General features: G+C 38.8%; 4 protein-coding genes across 8 annotated transcripts in view; 3 read left to right on the top strand and 1 right to left on the bottom strand.

The window, feature by feature from the left end:
- Positions 1–25,252, top strand: part of LOC147322323 (uncharacterized) — a 333,216-nt gene that overhangs the window by 126,887 nt on the left and 181,077 nt on the right. The window lies entirely within an intron of this gene.
- The window catches only part of LOC147322330 (uncharacterized), an 86,439-nt gene that overhangs the window by 45,071 nt on the left and 16,116 nt on the right, over positions 1–25,252 (top strand). The window lies entirely within an intron of this gene.
- On the bottom strand, positions 3,833–15,082 carry LOC147322332 (uncharacterized). Of its 4 annotated transcripts, XM_086306846.1 has the most exons (4): positions 14,993–15,070; positions 11,837–11,942; positions 5,100–6,200; positions 3,833–4,774 (listed from the first exon to the last, which is right to left on the bottom strand). In XM_086306846.1, the coding sequence occupies exons 2-4, from the start codon at positions 11,852–11,854 to the stop codon at positions 4,088–4,090; spliced, it is 1,806 nt and encodes a 601-aa protein (XP_086162972.1). In that variant the 5' UTR covers positions 11,855–11,942; positions 14,993–15,070; the 3' UTR covers positions 3,833–4,087. The 4 variants fall into 4 exon arrangements, with proteins under 4 accessions (XP_086162972.1, XP_086162970.1, XP_086162971.1 ...); XM_086306844.1 differs by lacking the exon at positions 11,837–11,942 and having other exon boundaries at positions 14,993–15,082; XM_086306845.1 differs by lacking the exon at positions 11,837–11,942 and having other exon boundaries at positions 3,833–4,771; positions 14,993–15,082.
- Positions 24,963–25,252, top strand: part of LOC147322329 (uncharacterized) — a 39,600-nt gene continuing 39,310 nt past the window's right edge. For both annotated transcript variants that reach the window (XM_086306852.1, XM_086306851.1), the window contains exon 1: positions 24,963–25,079. The gene's annotated coding sequence lies outside the window, so the exon portion shown is untranslated. The remainder of the gene's footprint in view (positions 25,080–25,252) is intronic.

Below are 25,252 nucleotides of genomic sequence, written 5' to 3'. Positions count from 1 at the left end.
GTCAAAATTATGTATTAAAGAAATAAACAACATTTTTTTCACCCTCAAAAATACATGTTTAAAGCAACACAGTGGTGGTCCAATATCAGACAAAATTCCACTCTGTAGAGTGAGTGGGCAGTCATAATGAAGCAGTTGGTTTTATTTTGTGGATTCAAGCTGCTCTTCATATTTTTGGCCACCAAATGTCACCAGAGAGGACTGTGTTGAAAAGCTTCGAGTAATGAACCGTTTTTCAATACAAGCTTCAATGCTTCAGAAAGCTTCATTTGGCCATCACTAGTTGCCGGCAAATCAAACATTCTGCAAATTAAGCTAAATACTCAGTTACATGTTTCTTTACATTTTATTATGTTACAGATTAAGTCATTTGTTCGTACTTACTTTGTTTGTCTTTTCAGTCTTCATAAGGGTCAGGGGTCCGTTCTTCGTACCTCGCTAAGTAAGTTAGCTGGATTTGATTGTTGACGATTTCGCGTGATCTTGGATCGTTCGGTTCTCCGAAGCTCATCCGGGACTTGCTGTCATAGCAACAGATCCGTAAGCGTAAACCTGCTCGGGAGCAGGCTTACTTTATGTAAACAGGATTAGATCGCGGCCACTCAGGTATGTCCGCTTCATTTATACGAAAGCAACAGCGATATTTTACCACTGTTTTTCCATAAATAAATGTTATCAATGTAACTAAAGATAATGCAGTACTTGATTCTTTTATTGATTTCATACAGATACATACAGGTCATTTCCTAAAAAAAGGGAAATGTACCATTAATCATTCTATTTCATGTATTGGATTATTCCAGATGTAATTCATATTTTAGAGTAGTAATAGTAAATTACTTCATGTAAGCAAGATGAGAGACCACGGCTATAAAAGCGAAGGTGGATTTGGGAAGTCTGTCGCAGCCATGTCCTGTCCGTTTGTACGCGAGCCACCCATTGCGGAAGGTGCAAGATTGATAAGGAGAGTTTTCAGAATTCAGCGTATATTGCGGGACAGACAGGATCCTTTAGCTACAGTGGGGCAAAAAAGTATTTAGTCAGCCACCGATTGTGCAAGTTCCCCCACCTAAAATGATGACAGAGGTCAGTAATTTGCACCAGAGGTACACTTCAACTGTGAGAGACAGAATGTGAAAAAAAAATCCATGAATCCACATGGTAGGATTTGTAAAGAATTTATTCGTAAATCAGGGTGGAAAATAAGTATTTGATCTCCTCCATAGATGTACACTCTAAAGTAGATAGTAGTAAACTCATCCGATTTTTTGTTGACAAGATTAAAGAAATCAATGCTGAAATCTCCCCAAAGCTTTCTTGTTCTCCGAGTCAGGCACTCCCTTTGTACTCCTGGTCAACTTTTACAACTGCAAAATATATATTGAGATAGCAGCCCTGGTGGACAAAATGAAGCCACCTACAAGCCCCTAAGACATTGTCCCCACTAAGCTCTTCATCAATGCTTTTGACACCATTGATCCTTGGGTTGGGAACCTTTTTACTGTTTCTCTTCAGACTGGGGTGTTCCCCAGCTTTTTTAAACATGCCATTGTGGAACCAAGGCTCAAAAAACCCAACCTGGATCCAACACTACTTTAAAATTCAATCTCCAAACTCCCATTCATGTCAAAACTCCTTGAGTAGCTGTCCACCTCACAGCATACTTGGAGAAATATAACTTCAATGACCGTTTTCAATGTGGGTGCCATAAATTGCATTCCACTGAGACAGCACTACTGAAAGTTACTAATGATATTATGATGTCAGCAAACTCCGGAGAATACACAGTCCTAGTCTTGCTAGACCTTACCTCAGCCTTTGATACAGTCAACCATACCATCCTGATAAACAGACAGAGACCTGGTTGGGATGTCTGCTCTGTTCTACACTGGTTTTCTTTTGATATATCTGAAAGGAGTTTTAGTGTGTCTGCAAACCAGATCACGTCGGAATCTATAGAGTTGTTGTGTGGAGTTTCTCAGGGCTCTGTACTGGGACCTATTCTGTTTTTAATATACAATTTTCCTTTAAGCCAGATAATACAGCAGTTTCCTGAAGTATCTTATCATCTTTTTGCTGACAATATTCAGCTATATTATTCTTTTAAGCCTGCTGAAGCTCATAAGCTCTCCAATCTGATTGACTGTTTAACCAACATTAAACAATGGTTGAACAATAATTGCTTACAAATAAACCCGGCAGAAACTTTGATTATTGCACCAGACAGTGCCTGATATTAAACGGCGACTGGGTGAATTAGGTTCCTCACAGAAACATAACCTTAGAAACCTGGGTGTTATTTTCGATGAAGCTTTTTCTTTGGAGGCACATTTAAATCAGATAGTAAGAACCTGCTTTTTTCACTTGAGGAACATTTCTAAACTTAGATCCATCGTGTCAACAAGTGAACTCGAGATGATAATACATGCTTTTGTCTCTACAAGACTTGACTACTGTAACAGCCTGTTTACTTGTCTAAACAAGAAAGGGCTAGCTCGTCTACAGGTTGTTCAAAACTAACAGCGAGGCTACTGACCCACTCGAACAAGGGAGCTCATATGACCCGTTTTAAAGTCGGTGCACTGGCTACTAATCAGATTTAGGTTCCATTTTAAAATTCTACTTTTAACTTTTACATTACAGGAACTTTTCTCTTTGTGTCCAATATCAACACTGTGACTCCTCAGAGTGTAAACTTTACTTCAGCAAAACCAAAAACTGAGTTGTAGAAGTCGTCACACCAAATGTCTTAAGATAACAAGAAAAAATACATTTTCAGTACACGGCCTGAATTTCTTCCTCAATTTCTTCTTCTTCCGTCAGCTTATGTTGAGATTATTTCAGTTTGTAAATGATCAGATTACATAATTGTAATTTACATAATTAAACTAAAGGGTAAAATGGCTCCAGTGTGTGTGCTTGCTGTTTACCTCTGTCAATTTTCTTACTGCTTGTTCTGTTTCTGATGTTTCTTGTCACTGAAATCAACTCAAAACTGGGGAACACCAAAAACCTTTAGATCTTCAGTTTTTTGCCATCAGCTTTCAGAGCTCTAATCAGAAGAAACAAACAGAGTATCCTCTGCTCCTGGCTGGTGTTCCTGATTACTTGCTACATAAAGTGCCACCACCTGCTCCGACACACCGCCACAGACACCGGGGTAAACGTGCCGGTCGGCTGGTGAAGTTTAAAGCTTGACTTCTCTTTTCTTCAGCGGCCGCTCCAGCTGGTTATGGTCCTTTCCGCCACATCCCAAGACGTCTCCTGGATCCTGTTATCTCCTGTCTGGTTACTGTTGTAGGCTTAGGTGTCCATAACCCTGCTCACCACTGTTTTTTGCATTGTGGGAGTCATGGAATAAACTTTTTGTATTTGGTCCCATTAACTTGGGCTTCACCGACAACTTCTACCCAGGCTCCAGCTCCAATGAAGATGGCTCTAACAAATGCATGGTCCTTAGCAAATAAAGCTTCATTATAAATTATTTTTCCTCCAATGAATTGGATCTCCTTTTTGTGACTGAGACACAGATGAGAGTTGGTGAGTCTAGCATTATTTCTGGACTGTTACCCTCTGACGGCTCATTTCGTAATGCTCCAAGGATATCAGGTAGAGGAGAAGGAATATTGACTGTGTTTAAAAATAACTTTCACTGCAAACAACTCCATGTACCTGTTTAAACAAGTAACAATATTCACTAAATAAGCACTAATAATATATTAATTTTGTAACACACTGAAAACAGTTCATCTAACTGTGACTGTAAACATGTTTCCATTTGTCACTTCAGTTTTTACTCTGAAATACAGGAAATGACATCATGGCTCAAGTCTTTATCATTAAAATCTTTCTTTATTTAACATTTGAATTTTTTATTTAACATTTCCAAGATTCAATAACATAAAGAACCCGAACAAGAAGACATTTGTGTATCAAAATACATTAAAACAAATACTTTATAATAGGAAACAGAGTTTTCAACGAACTGATGAAAAGAAAGCTAACCACTCGACATGAACACTACAGTAGGACAGTTTTGAAAGCTTAAAATGGAACTAGGGGAAGAGTTTGATTCACAGCTGCCTCATCAGATTTTTACAGGAGATTCTATCTGAACTCTGTGGAGCCTGATCTCAAGCTTTTTGAGTCTGACACTGAAACCAGAGGATCTTTCTGTCTCTTCAGATTCACTGTGATCCAGTGATGGGAGTGATTTCAGCCCTGAGTGATCACGCTGATGTTTGCACAGAGCAGACAATGAGGTGAATGTTTGGGCACATTGGTAACAGTGAAACAGTTTATTAGTAACGTGGGATCGTTTGTGTTCGGAGTAGGAAGTGAGATTCCTGAAGCTCTTGTCACACTGGTCACAGCTGTAGTTTCCTTCCATGTGTGTACGTTCATGCTTGTTACAATGACCTGATTGTGAGAAGCTTTTGTCACAGTGTCTGCACTTGTATGGTTTCTCTCCTATGTGGACTCGTTTGTGTCTTTTAAGCTCCCTTGCAGTGGTGAAGGATGACCCACACTGATCACAGAGGTGCTTTTTGACCCCACTGTGAATCAGTTCATGTTTTTTTAACTCACTTGGTGTGGTGAAGCTTCTCCCACATTCTTTGCAGTATTTCAGTTTGTCTCCAGTGTGTCTATGTTGATGTGTTTTTAGGTCAGCTTTCCAGCTGAAAGTTTTTCCACAAAGGTCACAATGAAAGTCTTTCCCACCACCACAGTGATGACAGGGTTGAGAACTGGATCCATCTGTGTCGCTCTGCTTCTAAACAAAGACACAAAGACAGTGTAAGTCAGTCCTTCAACATTTTTACCCTGAACGTCGCCTGAAATAAAGAGCATCTCTGCAGATGTCCAATTACATTTTACTGTTTCAGTTAACACACTCAGTTTACTGGGCTGCAATAACTACAATACTACCACCATAATACTACAGTAATACTAAAATCATAACTAACATGAAAATCTGAATAATCACTCAGAGCTGCTTTTCCATGCAGTAGAATTGCTAACATGCTAACACAGTTTAATGAGCAGAGTTGTTCCAAACAGTCAGGCTAAAATGACAAGACAACAATATAAATACATACCTCACAGTAACTGCACTTGTAGAGTGTCTTTCTGGTGTGGATCTGTTGGTGTCCTCTCAGGTAATGTGGAGATTTAAAAGTCTTCTCACACAGGTCACATTGATAAGGTCTCTCCTCAGTGTGGGTAAACATGTGTTGTTGTAACTGTGTGCGAGTTATAAACTGTTTGCCACACTGTTCACAGCAGTACACATCATGTCTGGTGTGAATGCGTAGGTGTATATTTCGGCTTCCTCTCTGGCTGAAAGTTTTTCCACAGATGTCACAGCTGTATGCCTTAATTCCAGAGTGGGTAACTAGATGATTCTGTAAGTTGCCACTGTGAGTAAAAGCTCTGCCACACTGATCACAGCTGTACGCTTTAACTCCACTGTGGATGAGTTGGTGCTGTTTTAGGGATTCCTTCCAGGAAAAAGACTTTCCACACAAGTCACAGCTGAACGGTCTCTCTCCAGTGTGGATGACTTGATGCCGTTTTAGTTCAGCCTTCCCAGTAAACTCCTTCCCACACTCGTCACAGCTGTACGCCTTAATTCCGGAGTGGGTAACTAGATGATTCTGTAAACTGCTTCCTTGAGTAAAAGCTCTGCCACACTGATCACAGCTGTACGCTTTAACTCCACTGTGGATGAGTTCGTGTTTTTTTAGGTGACCCTTCAAGTAAAAAGACTTTCCACACAAGTCACAGCTGAACGGTCTCTCTCCAGTGTGGATGACCTGATGCCGTTTTAGTGAAGCCTTCAGAGTAAACTCCTTCCCACACTCGTCACAGCTGTACGCCTTAATTCCAGAGTGGATAACTAGATGATTCTGTAAGTTGCTACTGTGAGTAAAAGCTCTGCCACACTGATCACAGCTGTACGCTTTAACTCCACTGTGGATGAGTTGGTGTTGTTTTAGGGAATCCTTCAAGGAAAAAGACTTTTCACACAAGTCACAGCTGAACGGTCTCTCTCCAGTGTGGATGAACTGATGACGTTTTAGTTTATAAATCCCAGTAAAATGCTTCCCACACTCGTCACAGGTGTATGTTTTCTCTCTCTTTCTTGGTTGAGGTTTGTCGGCCTCCTGAGAGCGCTGACTTCTCGCTCCATGTTGGTCCTGCAGTGACAGAGATACAAACAGAGGCAGTGAGTGAAATGCAGTCGTGGAACAAACTCAACCTTCAAACTCCCTCCATTAACACTAGTTTTAAACCTGAAGGTGGAGTGTGGCACCAAACACCTTAAAGGTCTCTTATCCCCACCTGCTGGTAGTTCTAACACATTACATCCAACCTGCTGTTAAAAATAATTCATGACCATTTAAAAACACTAAAATCATGCCCATCCCGCCTGATTGTACACACACACACACACACACACACACACACACACACACACACACACACACACAAACATATATTATTTTCATAATTTATATCAGATTGTTGTTTCCTATTACATATTTCTATCATTTTTTTTATAGATTTATACATAATTATTCACTGATAATAAATCCTATGTTTGTTTATTTGTTTATTCAAAAGGAACCCCATTAGCTTCCACAACAAATGTTGCTCGTCTTCCGTCAAATACGATCACATAAAATATTACACAATAAAGTGGATTCAAAATATCCAGATAATTTTCCATCCACAGTGGGGTTTCACAATTAAAATATAAGCAATCAATAATAATAATAATAATAATAATAATAATAATAATAATAATAATAATAATAATAATAATAACAACAACAACAACAACAACAACGAGGCACATTACACAAATTTCAAAAACAAACCATCTCTTACAATATTTACAACAACTAAAAGTTCTGTAAATCAGCTTTTAAATGTTCATTGAAGTTTTGAATAGTTGCTAATTCTCTAATTTTATAAGGCAATTTATTCCACTTAAAAGTTGCTCTAAATATAACAGTTTTACAAAAAGTTACTTTTAACTCGAGGATTTACTAAATTGCAGTTTGTTGAAAACTGTGTAATATGATTATGTATTTCATCTGGATACTGCAGCTGAGCAGAAAAAAAAGTGGTGTGTTTAACAGAATTGCTTTCTTTATAACTACAAGTATTAAATCCCAGTTCTTTGTTTTCCCTACGGCAAAGAAAGACACGGCTCAAAGTGGTCAAAGCTCAAAAGATGATCTTTATTTTTCATTGACCTGAACACACGAACACATAAGCTCAGGTCTGAAGCACAAACAGGAAGCCTAGTTATTTATATACTTCCTCTAGACGTCACACACACTTTAAGTTTAAATCAAAGACTGTGCTTAGATTCATTTTCTGGCTGCAGCTCCTATTTTCTGCAAAAGCATGTAGTTTCCTGTCAGTACTTTTTGGCACAGACTGTACTGTGACAAAGTGGAGGAGCAGTTGCAATGCTCTCCATTTGTCCCATATGTGTTTACCTTTTTTTGCACATTGTACACATTATTCTGTTTCTATGTATTTGCTATGATTCGCTATTTGTCAAGTAACATCGCTGCACTCAGTATCCCGGGTTTGTTTGTGTAAGCGTTTTGTTGCCGGCAAATCAAACATTCTGCAAATTAAGGCAAATATTCAGTTATTCAGTTACATGTTACTTTATATTTTATTATGTTACAGATTAAGTCATTAAGTTCATACTTTGTTTGTCTTTTCAGTCTTCATGAGGGTCAGGTGTGGGGAGACACCCGCCTAGCATTTCCTCATTTTAAAGTCCTGATGATGTCACATATGACATCAGCAGGTCAAACCAAGTGGAGGGGTTTCTTTTTCCATAGAAATGCTTCCTTTTGTTGGTGTTAAGGTTTAAAGGGATTTGGGGGGGGGGTTTGTTTTGTTTTTTACTCTGGCACACAGTTTTGCCTCTTTTGCTTATTTTAATGTGTGATTAGTGCACGATCAGGTTGCCTTTCATGTAGGGCTGGGCTATATCATACCATTCACGGTAATACCAGTATAATGTTGGGCAACGATAAGAAATTCAAATATTACGATAGAATATGGGTAAAACACGCTTGCGCAGTGCCTTTGTTTTCATACGCACATGGAGGAAAAAGCATGGCGGTGACGGAGAATGAGAAGGGTGAAAGCGGATCGTTGAATGAAACAGATGAACCAGAATTGGTTTGTAAAAATGCTTCAACTTCAGTGGTGTGGAACTGGTTTAGCTTTCGTCCGTCAGATACACAACAAAGCACTAGCATGCTAGCAGGCCATCGTTATTACCGTGTTTTTTGGAAAATACGGCACACTTAAAATCAATCCTTTCATTTTTCTGAAAATCGACGGTGCCCCTTATAATCCTGTGTGCCTTATGTAGGAATTGTTGTTTACCAAACTGTTGTTGGAAGAAGTTGCTGTTGGAGGCAGTTTTGGTACCATTCTTTATTCATGGCTGTGTTTTTGGGCAAAATTGTGAGTGAGCCCACTCCCTTGGATGAGAAGCAACCCCACACATGAATGGTCTCAGGATGCTTTGCTGTTGGCATGACACAGGACTGATGGTAGCGCTCACCTTTTCTTCTCCAGACAAGACTTTTTCCAGATGCCCCAAACAATCGGAAACAGGCTTCATCCGAGAATATGACTTTGCCCCAGTCCTCAGCAGTCCATTCACCATACTTTCTGTGGAAGATCAATCTGTCCCTGATGGGGATTTTTTGGAGAGAAGTTGCTTCTTTGCTGCCCTCTTGACACCAGGCCGTCTTCCAAAAGTCTTCGCCTCACTGTGCGTGCAGATGCGCTCACACCTGCCTGCTGCCATTCCTGAGCACGCTCTGCACTGGTGACACTCTGATCCCGCAGCTGAATCGTGTTTAGGAGACGATCCTGGTGCTTGCTGGACTTTCTTGGATGTGCTGAAGCCTTCTTATCAAGAATTGAACCTCTTTCCTTGAAGTTCTTGATGATCCTATAAATTGTTGATTTAGATGCAATCTTAGTAGCCACAATATTCTTGCCTGTGAAGCCATTTTTATGCAACGCAATGATGGCTGCACGCGTTTCTTTGCAGGTCACCATGGTTTACAATGGAAGAACAATGATTTCAAGCACCACCCTCCTTTTAACATGTCAGGTCTGCCATTCTAACCCAATCAGCCTGACATAGGCTGTATCCCAATTCAGGGTCTGCAGCCTTAAAGGCCACATTTTAAGGCCGATTGCGTCACAGCGACAGCGAGGCTGTCCCAATTCAAAGGCTGCTCGAAATGCAGCCTCAAATGTGTCCTTCATTTCCCTGAATTTTAAGGATGTGGCGGTGTAAACTTCATGGCCCAACATATCCCAGACTTCATAGCGCGGCGGTGGGTGTGGATAATTTTGCCAAAAAAAAAAAAAAAAAAGCTGAAGCGGAGCAGCCAAAGACTAAACTTTTAAAAGTGAGTACTGAATATTATTTCACTTATTTATGTGCAAATGTTGAACAATGAAGAACATTAAAATATTACTGTTGGCCACATGTCGGCAAAGTTATGTGACATTAGTGATGTTTGTACTAACTTGGTTTTAAAGCCTTTACTTTAAAATATTCACTGTTCAATAGTCGACCTTAATCTTACAGAGAATGTGATGATTTTGTGGATAATTAAAGTCAGTCATATATCCACAAACACAACAAGCTGAAAGTCAGTGATGCTGCTCGGTTTGCAGTCCTGAATATCACGGCACAAGCAGGATTCACTGCACTGTTAATGTTAGCTATGTTATATTGCTGCCTCTGTTCGGTGGTGTCGAGCCAAACGCACTTTAACGTGTGTTTGAACGAGCTGACGGTTCACTCGTTAAGCTGAAAGAAAGATGCTTTAATCACAGAAGTCACACATGTGTCCACTGCACCATCTGGGAACTCTTCTTGTGTAGCACTCGTAATAACACAAACACTAAATCCTGCTTCTCTTGTGCTGTTTTGTAGCAGTGTATACACCTGAGACTGTCACCTGTCTGTCTGTCCTGCACTCTCTCTCTCTCTCTCTCTTTCTCTCTGATTGTGGAATAAAAGTATGAACATGTATTTATAAGTTACACTTGTGTTTGAATCCTGCAGCTTATCACACATTTGATTTCCATGTGTGACGACTGCAAGTGTCCAGAGTGAGGACAGACTGAGGGACCCACTGCTGCACATCATCTGTGAGGCTTTGCACCCCTGATGATCCACCAGGACAAAATCAGCAGTGTGTGAGGAAGAGGAGGAGGAAGAGCCAGCAACAGCTGACAGATGGAGAGAATAGACAGACTGTTCCCTGTTTGTGAAGGACTGCTAGGAAAGTTTAAAATAACTAACTGTCTGTTCTGAATCAGTCTTATTAGGTAATGTTCAAATAATTGTATCATTCCAGTGTTTTCAGTGTGGGAGAAAGTACTCAGGGCCTTCAAGTTACACACTATGAAAGGCAGCAACAAGTTTAATGTTCAGAAACCTAAAGTATGTATCAGCAGCAGAATGGAGCTAAAAATAAATGTTTGTTTCAGTTCTATGAAGCTTTGAGTATTTTGGATTAGTAGCACTGCTGTGTTTGTTGCATCATATTGCTGTAATTGTTTATATGCTTTATATGTTCTGAGGTAAGTTGATCTATAGTGTTACATCATATTCTATAAGGATGTTATGTGTTTGTATACCTTCTGCCCAGTTTGACCCATTTAGCAGAAGTCAGCCTGTTTAAGGCTCTGATATCTATTCTGTATGACTTAAAGCAGTTATGACATGGTCTGATTTTCTCACCCAATAAAGGAATATTCAATATCAGTCTACTCTTCATTTTATCAGCAACAGTTATCACAGCTCGTACATTTTCTTTTTCCACACATATATGTAAGCATTGAGCCAAATTTAGTAATGCCAACAAATTGAACAAACAATATTTGTCTCTTGTATATGATACATCTATATATACACTGTCAAAGAAACTTTTCTTTGAGTGAAGTGATTAATATAATAACTATAATATTGGCAATATTATAGTTCCATCACCAAAGTGAGTCGACTTTAGTCTCATGAACAACATTAGCTAATTGTTATTTACTAGCTAATCATAAAATGACTGTTCAGTACAGAAATGAAGCCCAACAATCAGGTTTTACAGTCCTGTGGTCTCAGCCTCAGATACTTATTAAATCACACAGAGCTCATGTAGAAACAAATGAACAAAGTATGTTCTCCTTCATTTCTGTCAAACAAAGCTGTATGAAACGTTTCCAGCTGTTAGTATCATGGTTGCTAGGCAACCTGGGCAGCGCGATCGAGGCTTCCAGCCTCAGCGGTCTTTGAGTACGCGGCCCTTGAGGACCGTTGAGGCTGCGTACTTTAAAGCTGCAGAACCTGAATTGGAATACAGCCATGATGATCTCCAGCCTTGTGCTAGTCAATATTCTCTCAACATTATTTATGCAATTCTCAAAACTTTTGGCCACGACTGTATAACCTCTTTTTAAGTTTCTGGATATTATACATGGTTATGTTTAGGATGTCAGCCAATTTCCACTGGAAATGCCTTTTGGTTAAACTGTCAGCAAGCAATTTGCATTTGCACTGTTAAATTTTTATATAACTTTAATGCACATAAAAAAAACAGCTGCTTGTATAACTGAAAATACATTGATGGGTTTTTTAATAAAGTTGTGGAGTTGTAAAGTATTTTGTCTAGTGTCAATTATATCGTCAGTTATATTGTTATCGCACATTTTCAAATGTATATCGTGATAAATATTTTTGGTCATATCGCCCTGCTCTGTCTGTCACCTTCTGTGTTGAGCTCATTGTTTTCTCTGTAGTGGCTGAGCTGAGTCCAAGTAGCTGAAAATGTTCCTCTGCTGCTCCGTCAGACTCTTCTCCTCCTGCTGATCAGCTGGGACACAAAACAGATCTCTGTTAGGCTCCACACTGCACTGAAGAGTCAAAGTGTCTCATATATTCATCTGACAAGTAAAAGAACACATTTGTTTCCCGATGTGGGCAACTTATTGGAAACAAACACAAAAGGTTTGAACACTGATACCTGGCATTGCTGGCATTGAAAGATGCAATGCCAGCAATGAGGATTGTCAAGACTAAAACAATCATTAAGCAAAGACAACAGGGATCATTTGTTCCTGTTTATTTAGCATTCACAACATTTGTAGTTGCCTTCTGTACAGGGGAAGTCCACGCACACTGTGTGGTACCGCCATCCGCAGAAGGTGCATTCAATCTCTGTAAGAAAAGCTAGATTGTCTGAGACTGAAATGATATTAACAAAAGGAGTGGTGATTTGTAAAACTTCAAGTGTATGATAAGGTGAAAACAAATACACAATTGCATGTCATGTAGTTGAAGGGTTTTTTTTTTTCTTCTTTTGGAAGACCGGAAAACACTGAAAGTTACAAATGTATTGTGCTTGAAACGAATTCAAAATAGGTGATAAAGCCAGCTGCACATGTGTGTCACAAGGAAATTACATTACATTATAAATATTCCTAACTTAGCCATGGCAGCCATGTTGATGTATTACCTATATTGGCTGAAAATGTTCATTTCTAGAGAAAAGACACAGGCAGACTATGCTTACAGGATGTGATGTTACATGTTATTGTGTGATGTTATTGAAATCATCATGAATAACGGGAGTGATGATTTCTATAACTTTGTGTATATAATTTGGCATTTCTCACTGATGTAGGCCAAAAATAAATACATAATAAAATGTAATTTATTTTAAAGGTTTATTTGCAAGACACAAAAACAGACAAAATAGAAAATTCCACATGTATTGTGAAACTTTAAACACACACACTAGGGCTGCCACAAACGATTATTTTGATAGTCGACTAGTCACCGATTATTTTTGCGATTAGTCGACTAATCAGATCATCATCCATTGGACGTAAAACGAACAGCTTATTGCACCAGCAGCATCTGCTCTTATATAACTATCATTAGCTTACAGCTTTAAGTGTTTAAGGTTGGTGCTAACTAAAAATAAAGACAAGATGATATTTTATTAAATTTTAATGAAATTTGCAGATTGTTTCGGTGAAGTTTAATAAACTCCTTGCTATCTAAAATATAACAGGACACCAGAGTAAATTCTCGAGCATCTCACACTTCTGATAATCAGCTGTCTGCTTGATGTTTATTCAGCTGTGTAAACTATAACTTTAATCTCAGCCAAACCGATTTACTCAGGAACAAATAAAATACTGAAAAAAAAAGCCAAACAATAACATTTTTAAGTTATCCAAGTGACTTATATATCATGTTTAACCTGAGTAGCGAAAGACGGCGGTGGGTTTGAAAGCAATTTGCCGGGAGTCCGGTGTTCTCACGCGCTCTGGTGAGCCTAGCCCCCGGCTAACTATCAAGCTAGTGGGTAACAGACGTCTCCGAAAACGTCGGAGCGATTTTGAAAATATGTGGTGTCTTGATAAACTGAGCAGATATTTGAGGTTGGCACAGCTACATTCTCGCCTGAACATATGTTAAACGTTTATTTTGTGACCCAGAAAGAATAATAAGAGTAATATTAAAACTAACTAGCTACCGCCATTGTTGGAAACTGAGCTGGGCTGCGCTATGAATTCTGGGACACAGCTTCTTCTTCTTCTTCGGGATTTAACGGCAGCTGGCACCCTTGTACATGCAGTGCTGCCATCTTCTGTTTCAGTCAATAAACCCCATTCTGATTCTGATTCTGATTCAGTCCGTTATTACACTCTTAAATCCTACTACTTATTCCTGCGTCTTTTGGGATCTTACAAAGCTTTAATTATCCAATGGCACATCTGCTTACCTGCATCTTTTGCTCGTTACTCCTCCTCTTCATTTCTATTTTTTCTAAACTGAGCACCTGATGGCTTTGAACTTTTCTTGTCCATCTTCCATTGGTTTTAATTTTGCACTCCAGTATGAACACAAATCCCCCAACTCGATGATCACCACAAATAACCTAATAGACCTACAGCTTAGTTCACAGATTCCCTTTGTCTAAGGTTTATTTCTGGGATTTCACACAACCCAGTATTCAGATCGTGAATACATAATGGGCTTGGATTTACAACATTATGAATGAAATGTGCTCTATTTGGAAGCAGCATGTCCCCCTCCCCTTTCCAGGGGTTGTGTGTGAGACTTTAAAATCATCAAACTGTAAATTAATAATTTTTAATTGCTATTGATCCCTTTACCCCTGGTCCCAAAATGAATATTTATTTTCTTACTCTTCTTATATTTATGGTTTGTTTACTTGCACTGCGTAACTGGAGCCTCGTTATCTCGTCTCTCTATATACTGGACGTTTTTGAACATTTTGTTGTTCAAGAGGAACAAGACTAACGGAGTGTGTTTTAGGTAACCTCACAAATGTCACAGATGACACATTTGGTGCACATCTGTTCAACCAACTCCAGTTAACAGCCCACGTGTGTACACACACACACGCACAGAGAGAGAGAGAGAGAGAGAGAGAGAGAGAGAGAGAGAGCCCTTTTGAATGATGGCAAGTATGAGTATGTGGTGTTAAATAGGCCTATACTACTGCGCTTTGATGTCGCTCGTAAGGGTGAAACTCATTGTGAAACGTTTGAGAACCACTGCTACAGAACAATGGAAATTTCCGTTATATGGTAACGCCCTCAACTCACGTGCGTGCGCGCGTGTGATGCAAGTATGTGTAGAGTGATCAGCGCGTGATCAGTGGTGAGAAAAACAACTCACGAAACTTGACCTTTCTTTACTCGTGGCTCACTTGCACTTCTAATCTATTCTTTTGCACACACGCACACACAGCCAGCTGTGGTTTCGTGTTTTGCTACACTCTGGAGAGCCTCGCCTTTAACGGTCTCCTCTCACAGAGAGCAACAGAAAACTTAAAAAAAACCTCGAGATTGACTGAACTCAGTTCAAAGTTACCTTGACACTTACCTTTAGATGTGAGAGGTAGCGATGGTCCGCTTGAAGCTGACGCTCCGGTGCGTGTGTGAAAAAGATCAACATACTGCTTCAGAAGCACCGTGTCGAGGCTTGATTCGTTTGGCCAGAGTCACGTGATTAGTGACGTCTGAAGATTTAGAATGTACTTTTTTTAAAATTGAACTTTATTGAAACACAATGAGTATACAACATACAAACAGATGAAGCAAGCAAGCAAGCAAGCAATTTATATAGCGCTTTCAGATCAGCCACGAGCTGAACACAAAGTGCTGTACACTTGACATGCCAAACATGATACATTGAGCATGTTAAAAAAATGAGAAAAATAGTAATAATAATATAAGATAAGTAATATATATATAAACACATTTAAAACAATAAAATCAGCACATTAGATTAAATGGTAAATGGTAAATGGCCTGCATTTGTATAGCGCTTTACTCAGTCCCTAAGGACCCCAAAGCGCTTTACACTACATTCAGTCATTCACCCATTCACACACACATTCACACACTGGTGACGGCAAGCTATATTGTAGCCACAGCTGCCCTGGGGCGCACTGACAGAGGCGAGGCTGCCGGACACTGGCGCCACCGGGCCCTCTAAAACAATAAAATCAGGGTCAGACTGTGTCATAAGCCAAAGAATAAAAATGAGTTTTAAGACGTGTTTTAAAAGATGAAGTTTACAAAAGAACAGAACATGAACATACAAATCAGGGGTAAAAAATTTTTTTTTATATGAGTACGCGAAAAAATCAACATATATAAATATTGTTCTGAGAGCCTTTTTGTTGGTTGAGTCTGAAATTGATTGTATGTACAATTCCATATCCTTATGAAAAATACAGAAATATGGTGTTTTATTAATAAACTTACATTTATGGATAAAAAATTTAGCTAAAATTATTAACAAATTTTTTTATAAAAAACATTTATCATTCTTCCTGGAGAACTTAAAGATACAGAATAAAGCATTTTCCCATCATTAAGAAAACTCCCTTAAAATATGGACAATAACAAAACTGCTAAATTCCTTCCAGAATCTCTGTGTAGAAGAACAGTACCAACAAAGATGTGCCACAGTTTCTGGATGATCCCCACAGAAAGTGCAATTAGTATTTATGTCTCTTTTAAATGTTACCATATAGTGACTGGCTGGGTAACATTTATGAAGAGTGTTATATGAGATTTCCTTCACCTTTTTTGCAATTAGATATTTATGAGCTCATCCAGACTGTCTTCCAGGTGATATGTGGAACATGTTGGTTCCAGTAAGATATTATATATATGGGAGAGACACGATATCTTCTTGGAATAAACTACGTATTCTCTTATTGCTGTTACCAAGTTCCTGTGAAAAGCAGATTTTCCCACTGCTGACTCAGCTGGATCAGAGAGAGTGACTGAGGTAGATATTGAACTGTCAATGTTTTTATATAACATTAAAGTACCTGAGGGTATGGCACCAAGCACCATTGAGAATTCCCAAACACTAATGGGAAAATTATATAGTGTAAGGGATTCATTGTAAGTAAGTCGTACTCCCTCTTTGTTAACCAGCTGAGCCACCAATAGGATCCCATTTTGGGCCTAAGTTTCCAGGAAAAGTGATTTATTTTTGAATAAAATATCTCCGTTGTTCCAGATGAGGTGGACGTCACAACAATGTGATTGGTCACTGGCAATGTTGTACCTGGAACAACATTTATTATGATGATGTGGGAACAACACCGACACGAGGATATCAGATCATTCCAGGATGAAGGTCAAAGGGAAAGTCCCCGGGACGCTTCCGGTTATGTTTCCGTCCAGCGTAGTCATCTGACCGGTCCGTGCTATATCGCCCCTCCTGACCCGGAGTGGTATAACGTTTTGTAGAAAAGTTCGATCGATTCGCTCTCTCCCTCTCTTTCTCACTCTTACAAAAATAATAAATTCTCTGGGGGGTTTTTTTCTCATATGTTTATGGTACCCGACGGAGGAAGCATTGACCGGGATTGAACCGACGGTCGTCTGACTCCTTCTTGATGTGCGTAAAACAAGGCCATTTTCTTTTAGGGTTTCTGTCTATTTTCTGTTAATGGGAAAACCTGTTGTAAAAGTAGCTATAAAAATGAAGAAAAACTCTTTACTTTGGTATGAGTGGCTGCACAAAACCAAAATACCTCATCAGGGTGTTTTAATAAAATTATTTAGTTCTGAATTTAGTTCTGAGTTCTGAATATGTGCGCGGTGGAAGCAATTAGAGATTGTTATTTCTGCAAAAGGTGGATCTATTAAATATTGATGTAAATTTTCTGTTGGGGTGCCCAAATTTATGCAGCTGGCTAGTTTAAAATTACAAAATGGTAATCTTAATGGTAATCTTACACCTCTAGATTAAGGTCTGTTGTCAACTACTAAGTGAAGAAGCAGTTTTTGTGAAGACCACTCATTAAACGTATTAAAGACAAAGTCACAGGGAGAAGTCCTTTTGAATGTGGCCACAAATTAATTTAATTTACAGCGCTGCAGTGGTTTGAATCATATCTATCTAATAGACTCCAATTTGTGCACGTAAATAATAGTAATAATAATAATAATAATAATAATAATAAATTTTATTTATGAGCGCCTTTCAAGTCACCCAAGGACACTTTACAATAGGATAAGACACTTAGTAAAATGGAGAGTCCTCTTCACACACTAAGGTCAATCATGGTGTTCCACAAGGTTTAGTGCGAGGACCAATTCTGTTCACATTATACATGCTTCCCTTAGGCAGTATCATTAGAAAACATAGCATACATTTTCTATGCTATGTTTTCTAATGATACTGCCTAATGACACCCAGCTCTATCTGTCCATGAAGCCGGATAACAGACACCAATTAGTTAAACTGCAGGAATGTCTTAAAGACATAAAGACCTGGATGGCCACTAACTTTTTTTTTTCTTAATTCAGATAAAACAGGTTATTTTACTCAGCCCTGAAAATCTTGTAATATTTTCTGATTCCTGAAATATGGTATCTAACCAGATTCTTACTCTGGATGGCATTACCTCGGCCTCCAGTAACATTGTGAGGAACCTTGAAGTCATTTTTGACCAAGACATGTCCTTCAATGCACATATTAAACAAATATGTAGGACTGCTTTCTTCCATTTGCGCAACATCTCTGAAATTAGAAAAATCCTGTCTCAGAGTGATGCTGAAAAACTAGTTCATGCATTTATTACTTCCAGGCTGGACGACTGTAATTCATTATTATCAGGATGTCCTAAAAACTCCATGAAAAGCCTTCAGTTAATCCAAAATGCTGCAGCAAGAGTCCTGACAGGGACTAGAAAGACAGAGCATATTTCTCCTGTATTGGTTTCCCTTCATTGGCTTCCTGTTAAATCCAGAATTGAATTCAAAATCCTGCTCATGTATAGGAATTTCTTTTACTTGTGTATTAATCAAATTATTTTATTGTATAATGCCTTGGTGCCACTGGATTTTAACATGTCTGACACCCATACTGTAAGAAGGAAGTTGGAGAAGCAGACCACTCCACAGGAAGAGTCTTTTGTCTCTTTGAGGACTCTGGGAGGTAGCAAGGGAGTGTGAACCTTAAGGTGTGAAACAGCTGTGTACTGCCTTTTGTTCCTGGAGAAGGTATTTAACTGAGAGCCATGCTAGGCTCAGGGAGACTCTTTTGGTTTATTTAAGTGGAAAACTTCCACAACAACCAGCCTGACATTTCTTCCTCCTAAGTTTAATGAATAGATGGATTGAACTTAAATCCTCAGCTCAGTTTTCTATTTTGACCACCTACACCCCAAGATACTGTTTTAAAAAGTGTTGTTTTCAGATCCTTTTAAAGTTTATAAAGGGTCTAATCGTTTTCATTAAAATGTTTTATTACATAAATGTTACTGTTTTATTTCATTTTGATTTATGCTCCCACTACACTGCACATCTACAAACAACAATGCCATGGACTGTCAGTTGCTTTTACATGCTGTGAACATGAGTAGGTTTGATCAGAGTTTCAATTATAAAAGAAAAGGAAAAAAGAAGACCAACTTCTTCCCAACTGACAAGAAAAATACTCGTCATATTTTCATAATAAAAGATCAGGCTCCCCATTTATGACAGCTTGGACCATTAATGTATGTTACATTGATGCTTGTTTTAGTATGCTACTGTACAGTTATGGTCAACATCTCTATTTAAATATAATTAATATACAAAACACAATGAAAGTTAAACATGAATTAGTGATTATTTTTTTACTATTGATAAAATTCATGTATACTAATAAAAGTTATGAGTAACAACATTATTAATAATGATTAATAATAATAATTCTAATGAAAACATGATGACTGTTCATAGCTCCTGCTTTGAAATACTGAACTTTAAAATTGACCTCATGAAAGATCACAATTCACAGTGGCCCACTGTCAGAATAATTCTGAATATAAAATCACTGTGTTAATCTGAAGCTTTGCTGCTGCAAGCCACTGTGGGAAAGCTGTGTTATTATAATGAAAACATCTGTGACACATTCACAGAGGACGAGGTCACAAAGGGACGACACGCAGAGGCTGTATTAAAGTCAAAAATCCAAATCTTTAGTCCTAAACAGGCAGTGGTTACAAACAGGAAGACAAGCAGTCCATTAAACAGTCTACAGGGTCAAACATACAGAGAATTCAAACAGCTATAAAAAAAATGACACTGAAAAACTTGACAAAGTGATGTGTGAGGCACCAAAGGGAAGCAGCAGAGTATATTCAATGAATTATCTTCAAATACAAAAGACAGAAACTCCTAAAGGCAGCATGCAAACTGAGCAGGATGTACAAAGATCAGAGATTACAAAATAAATCAGAAAATGACTTCAAACTTACTGAGAGCAAGGCCTCTGTTACAAATCTGTCTAATAGAAAAACATGCTGTACAGATACAATAAGGTAAGTGTTCATGGTCATTTAAAAACTGGCTCTACCTGAACCACTTAAAGTCGACAATTTCTAAAGTTTGTTTTCTTAATTGCAGTTATAGTGTGGCTGGTAAGGATGAAAACACATACAGAGCGTAAACTGTCTTTGTTAGTAACAAACGTCAGGAAAGAAAAGACAAAACACACAAACACTCATGATATTCATGAATAATTAGAAAGCATCTAAACATTCTGGTTGCGGATTTTTACAGTCTTATTTGCACTCGGTCATCTTCATAATCATCCTGATCAATAGGCAAGGCAAATTTATTTGTATAGCACAATTCAACAACAAGGTGATTCAAAGTGCTTTACAGAGACATTAGAAACAAAAACAGATAAAAAGCATGATTTAAAATTGATTAAAACAAGCAAACAAACAAACTAACTAAACACACACATTTCACACCTGTTCGCGCGATCTGAACCCTTATCGTAAGGGGAGCTACCAGTCCTTCTGTGGACGAGCTACTTTCTATTTTAAATTCCCTGAATTTAAAATACTCTCTAGACCCAGTCTAGACCCAGCTGGGGAGCTACCCAGAGCTCTAACCCACTTAACAAACAAACAAACAAACAAACAAACAAAACAGTATGTAAAATCAAAACAGATAAAATCAGAACAGTAGATAAAATCAGTAGTTAATGTAAGTTTTGAAATTTAAGCTTAACTAATTAACAAACAAACAAAACAGTATATAAAATTAAAACAGATAAAATCAGAAATAGATAAGATCAGTAGTTAATGTAAGTTTTGAAATTTGAGCTTAAAAGTGTGGATTTGGTGCTTTATTCAAATGCAGCTGAGAATAGGTGAGTCTTCAACCTGGATTTAAATAAACTGAGTGTTTCAGCTGATCTGAGGCTTTCTGGGAGTTTGTTCCAGATATAAGGAGCATAAAAGCTGAATGCAGCTTCTCCGTGTCTGGTTCTGACTCTAGGAACTGATAAAAGACCGGATCCAGATGACCTGAGGGATCTGGAAGGTTCATACTGGGTCAGGAGGTCATTGATGTATTTTGGTCCTAAACCATTCAGAGCTTTATAGGCCAGCATCAGAACTTTAAAGTCTATCCTCTGACGGACAGGCAGCCAGTGTAAAGACCTCAGAGCTGGACTGATGTGGTCCACTTTTTGGTCTTAGTGAGGACTCGAGCAGCAGAGTTCTGAATGAGCTGTAGTTGTCTGACTGATTTTTTAGGTAGACCTGTAAAGATGCTGTTACAGTAATCAAGCCTACTAAAGATGAATGCGTGGACTAGTTTTTCCAGGTCCTGTTGAGACATCAGATCTTTTATCCTTGAAATATTCTTGAGGTGATAGTAAGCTGATTTTGTTATTGTCTTAATGTGTTTCTCTAAGTTTAGGTCTGCATCCATCACTACACCCAAATTTCTCGCCTGGTTTGTGGTTTTTAGATGTATAGATTGAAGTTCTCTGGTGACCTGTAATCGTTTTTCTTTGGCGCCAAAGACTATTACTTCATTTTTTTTTTTGTTTAGTTGGAGAAAATTGTGGCACAACCAGTCATTAATTTCCTCAATGCATTTACCAAGAGCCTGTACAGGGCCTCGGTCTCCTGGTGACATTGTGATATATATTTGTGTGTCATCTGCATAGCTGTGGTAGTTTATTTTGTTGTTCTTTATAATCTGTGCCAGTGGGAGCATGTAAATGTTAAACAGAGGGGGTCCCAAGATGGAACCTTGGGGAACTCCACATGTGATACTAGTCTGCTCAGATTTGAAGTTACCTATTGATACAAAGTATTTCCTGTTTTCTAAGTATGTTTTGAACCAGTTTAGTACAGTTCCTGAAAGACCTGCCCAGTTCTCCAGTCGTTTGAGTAATATATTGTGGTCAACTGTATCAAATGCTGCACTGAGATCCAGTAAAACTAGGACTGACATTTTTCCACTGTCTGTGTTCAGACATATGTCATTAAACACTTTTGTCAGAGCGGTTTCAGTGCTGTGGTTCTGTCTAAAACCTGACTGGAAGGCATCGTAGCAATTATTCTGTTTTAAGAAGTAACTGAGCTGTTGAGAAACTGCTTTTTCTTACTTAAAAATGGGAGATTTGAGATCAGCCTGTAGTTTTTCATTTGTGTCTTGTCAAGATTTTCCTTTTTCAGTATAGGTTTGATTACAGCAGTTTTTAGTGGTTCTGGAAACACACCTGACATTAAGGAAAAGTTGACGATCTGTAACAGGTCTGACTCTAAAGTCTTTGAGACCTTTTTGAAAAAACTTGTTGGCAGGACATCTAAACAGCAAGAGGAGGAGTTCAGTTGACCTAAGATGTCCTCCAGGTCTTTGCTGTTAATCGGGTGAAACTGTTTGATGGTGTTTAAACAGTTTTTCGGTGGACACAGTACATATCCTGGATCTGCTGTTGATGTACCAACTGCTTGTCTAATCTTTTGGATTTTGTCTGTGAAGAATTTGGCAAAGTCATTGCAGGCCATGGTTGAATGAAGTTCAGCTGCTACTGGCACAGGAGGGTTTGTTAGCCTGTCAACTGTAGAAAATAAGACCCGAGCATTATGGCTGTTTTTAGTGATGATGTCAGAGAAGTAGGACCTTCTTGCACTCCTCAGTTGTAAATTATGATTGTGAAGTTTCTCTTTATAGATGTCATAGTGAACCTGGAGGTTTGTTTTTCTCCATCTGCGCTCAGCTTTCCTACACTCTCTTTTTTCATTTTTCACTAGTGTGGAGTTTCTCCATGGAGACTTTTTCCTTCCAGAGATAACCTTCACCTTAATGGGGGTAATAGTATCCATTACATTTAACAGTTTTGCATTAAAGCTATTGACGAGCTCATTGACTGAACCTTTGGACAGGTCAGGTGTTAATGGGAAGACCTGGTTAAAGATCTCACTACTGTCTTCAGTTATACACCGTTTTGTGATCACTGCTGTTGATATATTTGTTTGGGCTGAGATTTTACTTTCAAAGAAAACACAGTAATGATCAGATAGGCCCACATCAGACACAGTAACCTTTGAAATGCTCAGGCTCTTGGAGATCAGTAGGTCAAGAGTGTGTCCTCTATTATGTGTGGCCTCTGTTACATGCTGAGTCAGCCCAAAGTTGCCCAGAGTGTTACTCAGGTCTTTAGTCCCTTTGTCCTGAGGGTTGTCCACATGGATGTTAAAATCCCCAACAATAATTACACAGTCGAAATCAACACAGATCACAGACAGCAGTTCACTGAGGTCATTAAAAAAGTCTGTGCAGTATTTGGGAGGCCTGTAAAGCCTCGTGATGAACTGAAGCTTTCATCCAACTGGTCGACTCATGGTTCGAAGCATTGTGATGATTCATTTGCTCTACTTCGCCATCAAGTGGACGATTCAAGTGAAACAAGCTCTGTGATTATAATGATGTGACGTGTAAACCGCTAAACTGAATAAATAAATTGTTTTCATGATTATTTATCCCGAATATTGTCTCAGTATGTCTGATACAAAAGAGAAAGTGGAACCTATCAGGACAGAGTTTTGGTATGATTGTGTAACTGTTAGAGCTGGGTATCGTCACTGATTTCTAGAATCGATTCGATCCACGATTCGATCCAATCTGGGTAAATTTTTCCTCAGACAGTCAGAAATGTTATAATTCAGATCACAGATCAGTACATTTTCATAATTTTATAGCTATAAAAAGAAAGATGAGATTTGCAAGACTTTATCAAAGGTGTAAGCATCACAGTAGATGCCTTTGTATCAAAGTAGCTGAGGCTAAAACAGAAAAACGATTTTATAAAAATATTCTGCAGTAGATCAAAAACGAAAGAAAACCATTAATCAACATATGAACATTACCTGATGCTGCTGAAGTGAAGCAGAGAAAAGTTACAGAGGTTTAGAGACACGGCTAAGCGTTTTGCATTTTGCATAATTTTAAAAAGTTTAAATTTGTTCAGTAGCCTACTGAACAGCAGAAATCAGGTTTTCTTTTTGGAAGTAAGTAAAAGGGAAAAAAACAGCGACCGACAGCGCTGTAAACAACGGTAGACTTGTGCATAACAAGGAAGCGAATAATGCAGAAAACAGATTTTTAGACGGGAAACTGTTCTTGGAGTACAGAGAGAGACCACGAGCTGTGCATGAAGTGTGATTTTATCGTGGTGGAAGCAAAATAGCAAAAGTCAGAGGGAATTCATGGCTATGTTTATGTGAAGCGTAGTTTGGATCTTCTTTTGCTGCTGGTTCAGTCAATATTGTTTGGAGAGGTAAAACCTACAGCTTCAGAATCAGCGCAAAAAGGGCGTAAAACACAAGGCCCGCCGACAGATCAGAACCAGCGAGCTGTCGGATTTCGGCCCTAACCGTGTCCGTGCCGTCGGGTGAGAAAGGCCACATCTCACTGATTCTGATGTGTCGGCGGGTCCGCGCTTTGTGTTTACGTCTTTGTGCATAATAGCCTACGTGTATCTGCTGTCATTTACTGTTTTAGCTGTTTGGTGGTTGTTGAAATTTAGTGAAGTTTAACCTGAGATTCTGGCGTTTGGGGCAAAAAAATTTATATTAAAAATCGATTCAGGATTTTAATGAATCAATATCACGTTATCCAAGCTAGAATCGATTTTAATCGATAATCAAAACCCACCCCTAGTAACTGTGTAATCATGCTTAATGTACATCTGGATAATGACACAAACTGTGTTGCGCTCCACTTTTTAATAAACTAAAAGACATTATAGGATCTGTAGTGTTGTTTATTTATATTATGGTACTTATCATTTGTGATATTTATTACTGTGTGCATACTTTATTAGAAGAGAAAAAAATCTCTTCCTTGCTGGTTCCATCGAAGAAGAAATGCTCAAGTGACTGTGTAGCACGTAGGTAATCCAATTCCACAACACAGCGTGATGAGGGAATCAGCTGTGTTTTGCTGCCCATTTTATTTCGAATCTGGCGCGAACCGGCGAGCCAGTTCCTGAATCAGTCACGTGGTACGGACTGCCCACGAGGCCTCGAACGTCACTGCATACGTAATCAAAGCGAGCCTCGATACGCGCTTCACAAAAATTCCCCCGAGATTACTCGACACGCTTCGAAGCTTCGACACATCACTACCTCTCACATCTAAAGGTAAGTGTCAAGGTAACTTTGAACTGTTCAGTCAATCTTGAGTTTATCGAAGTTTTCTGAAGGACGCTTTCTGTTGCTCTCTGTGAGAGAAGACCGTTAAAGGCGAGGCTCTCCAGAGTGTAGCAAAACAGGAAACCACAGCTGGGTGTGTGTAATGCTGTGCTTATGCTGGG

The sequence above is a fragment of the Aulonocara sp. 'chitande type north' Nkhata Bay genome, linkage group LG9 (assembly GCF_057382095.1).
Source record: "Aulonocara sp. 'chitande type north' Nkhata Bay isolate Kocher_YH1m ecotype deep benthic linkage group LG9, A_spYH_male_GT1.1, whole genome shotgun sequence".
In the NCBI taxonomy this organism is placed as follows: domain Eukaryota; kingdom Metazoa; phylum Chordata; class Actinopteri; order Cichliformes; family Cichlidae; genus Aulonocara; species Aulonocara sp. 'chitande type north' Nkhata Bay.
The sequence above is the reverse complement of the archived record's forward strand: the minus strand, read 5'-3'. Positions and strand labels throughout refer to the sequence as shown.

Bases quoted from the DNA above. Each gene is read 5' to 3' on its own strand.
- LOC147322332 (XM_086306847.1), bottom strand. From the start codon at position 8,713: ATGGTGAATGGACTGCTGAGGACTGGGGCAAAGTCATATTCTCGGATG. The intron at 6,201-8,608 runs GTGAGCGCTACC...CTGTCACTGCAG, and splicing joins TCTTGTCTGGAGAAGAAAAG to GACCAACATGGAGCGAGAAG. The intron at 4,775-5,099 runs GTATGTATTTAT...GTCTTTGTTTAG, and splicing joins ACAAGTGCAGTTACTGTGAG to AAGCAGAGCGACACAGATGG.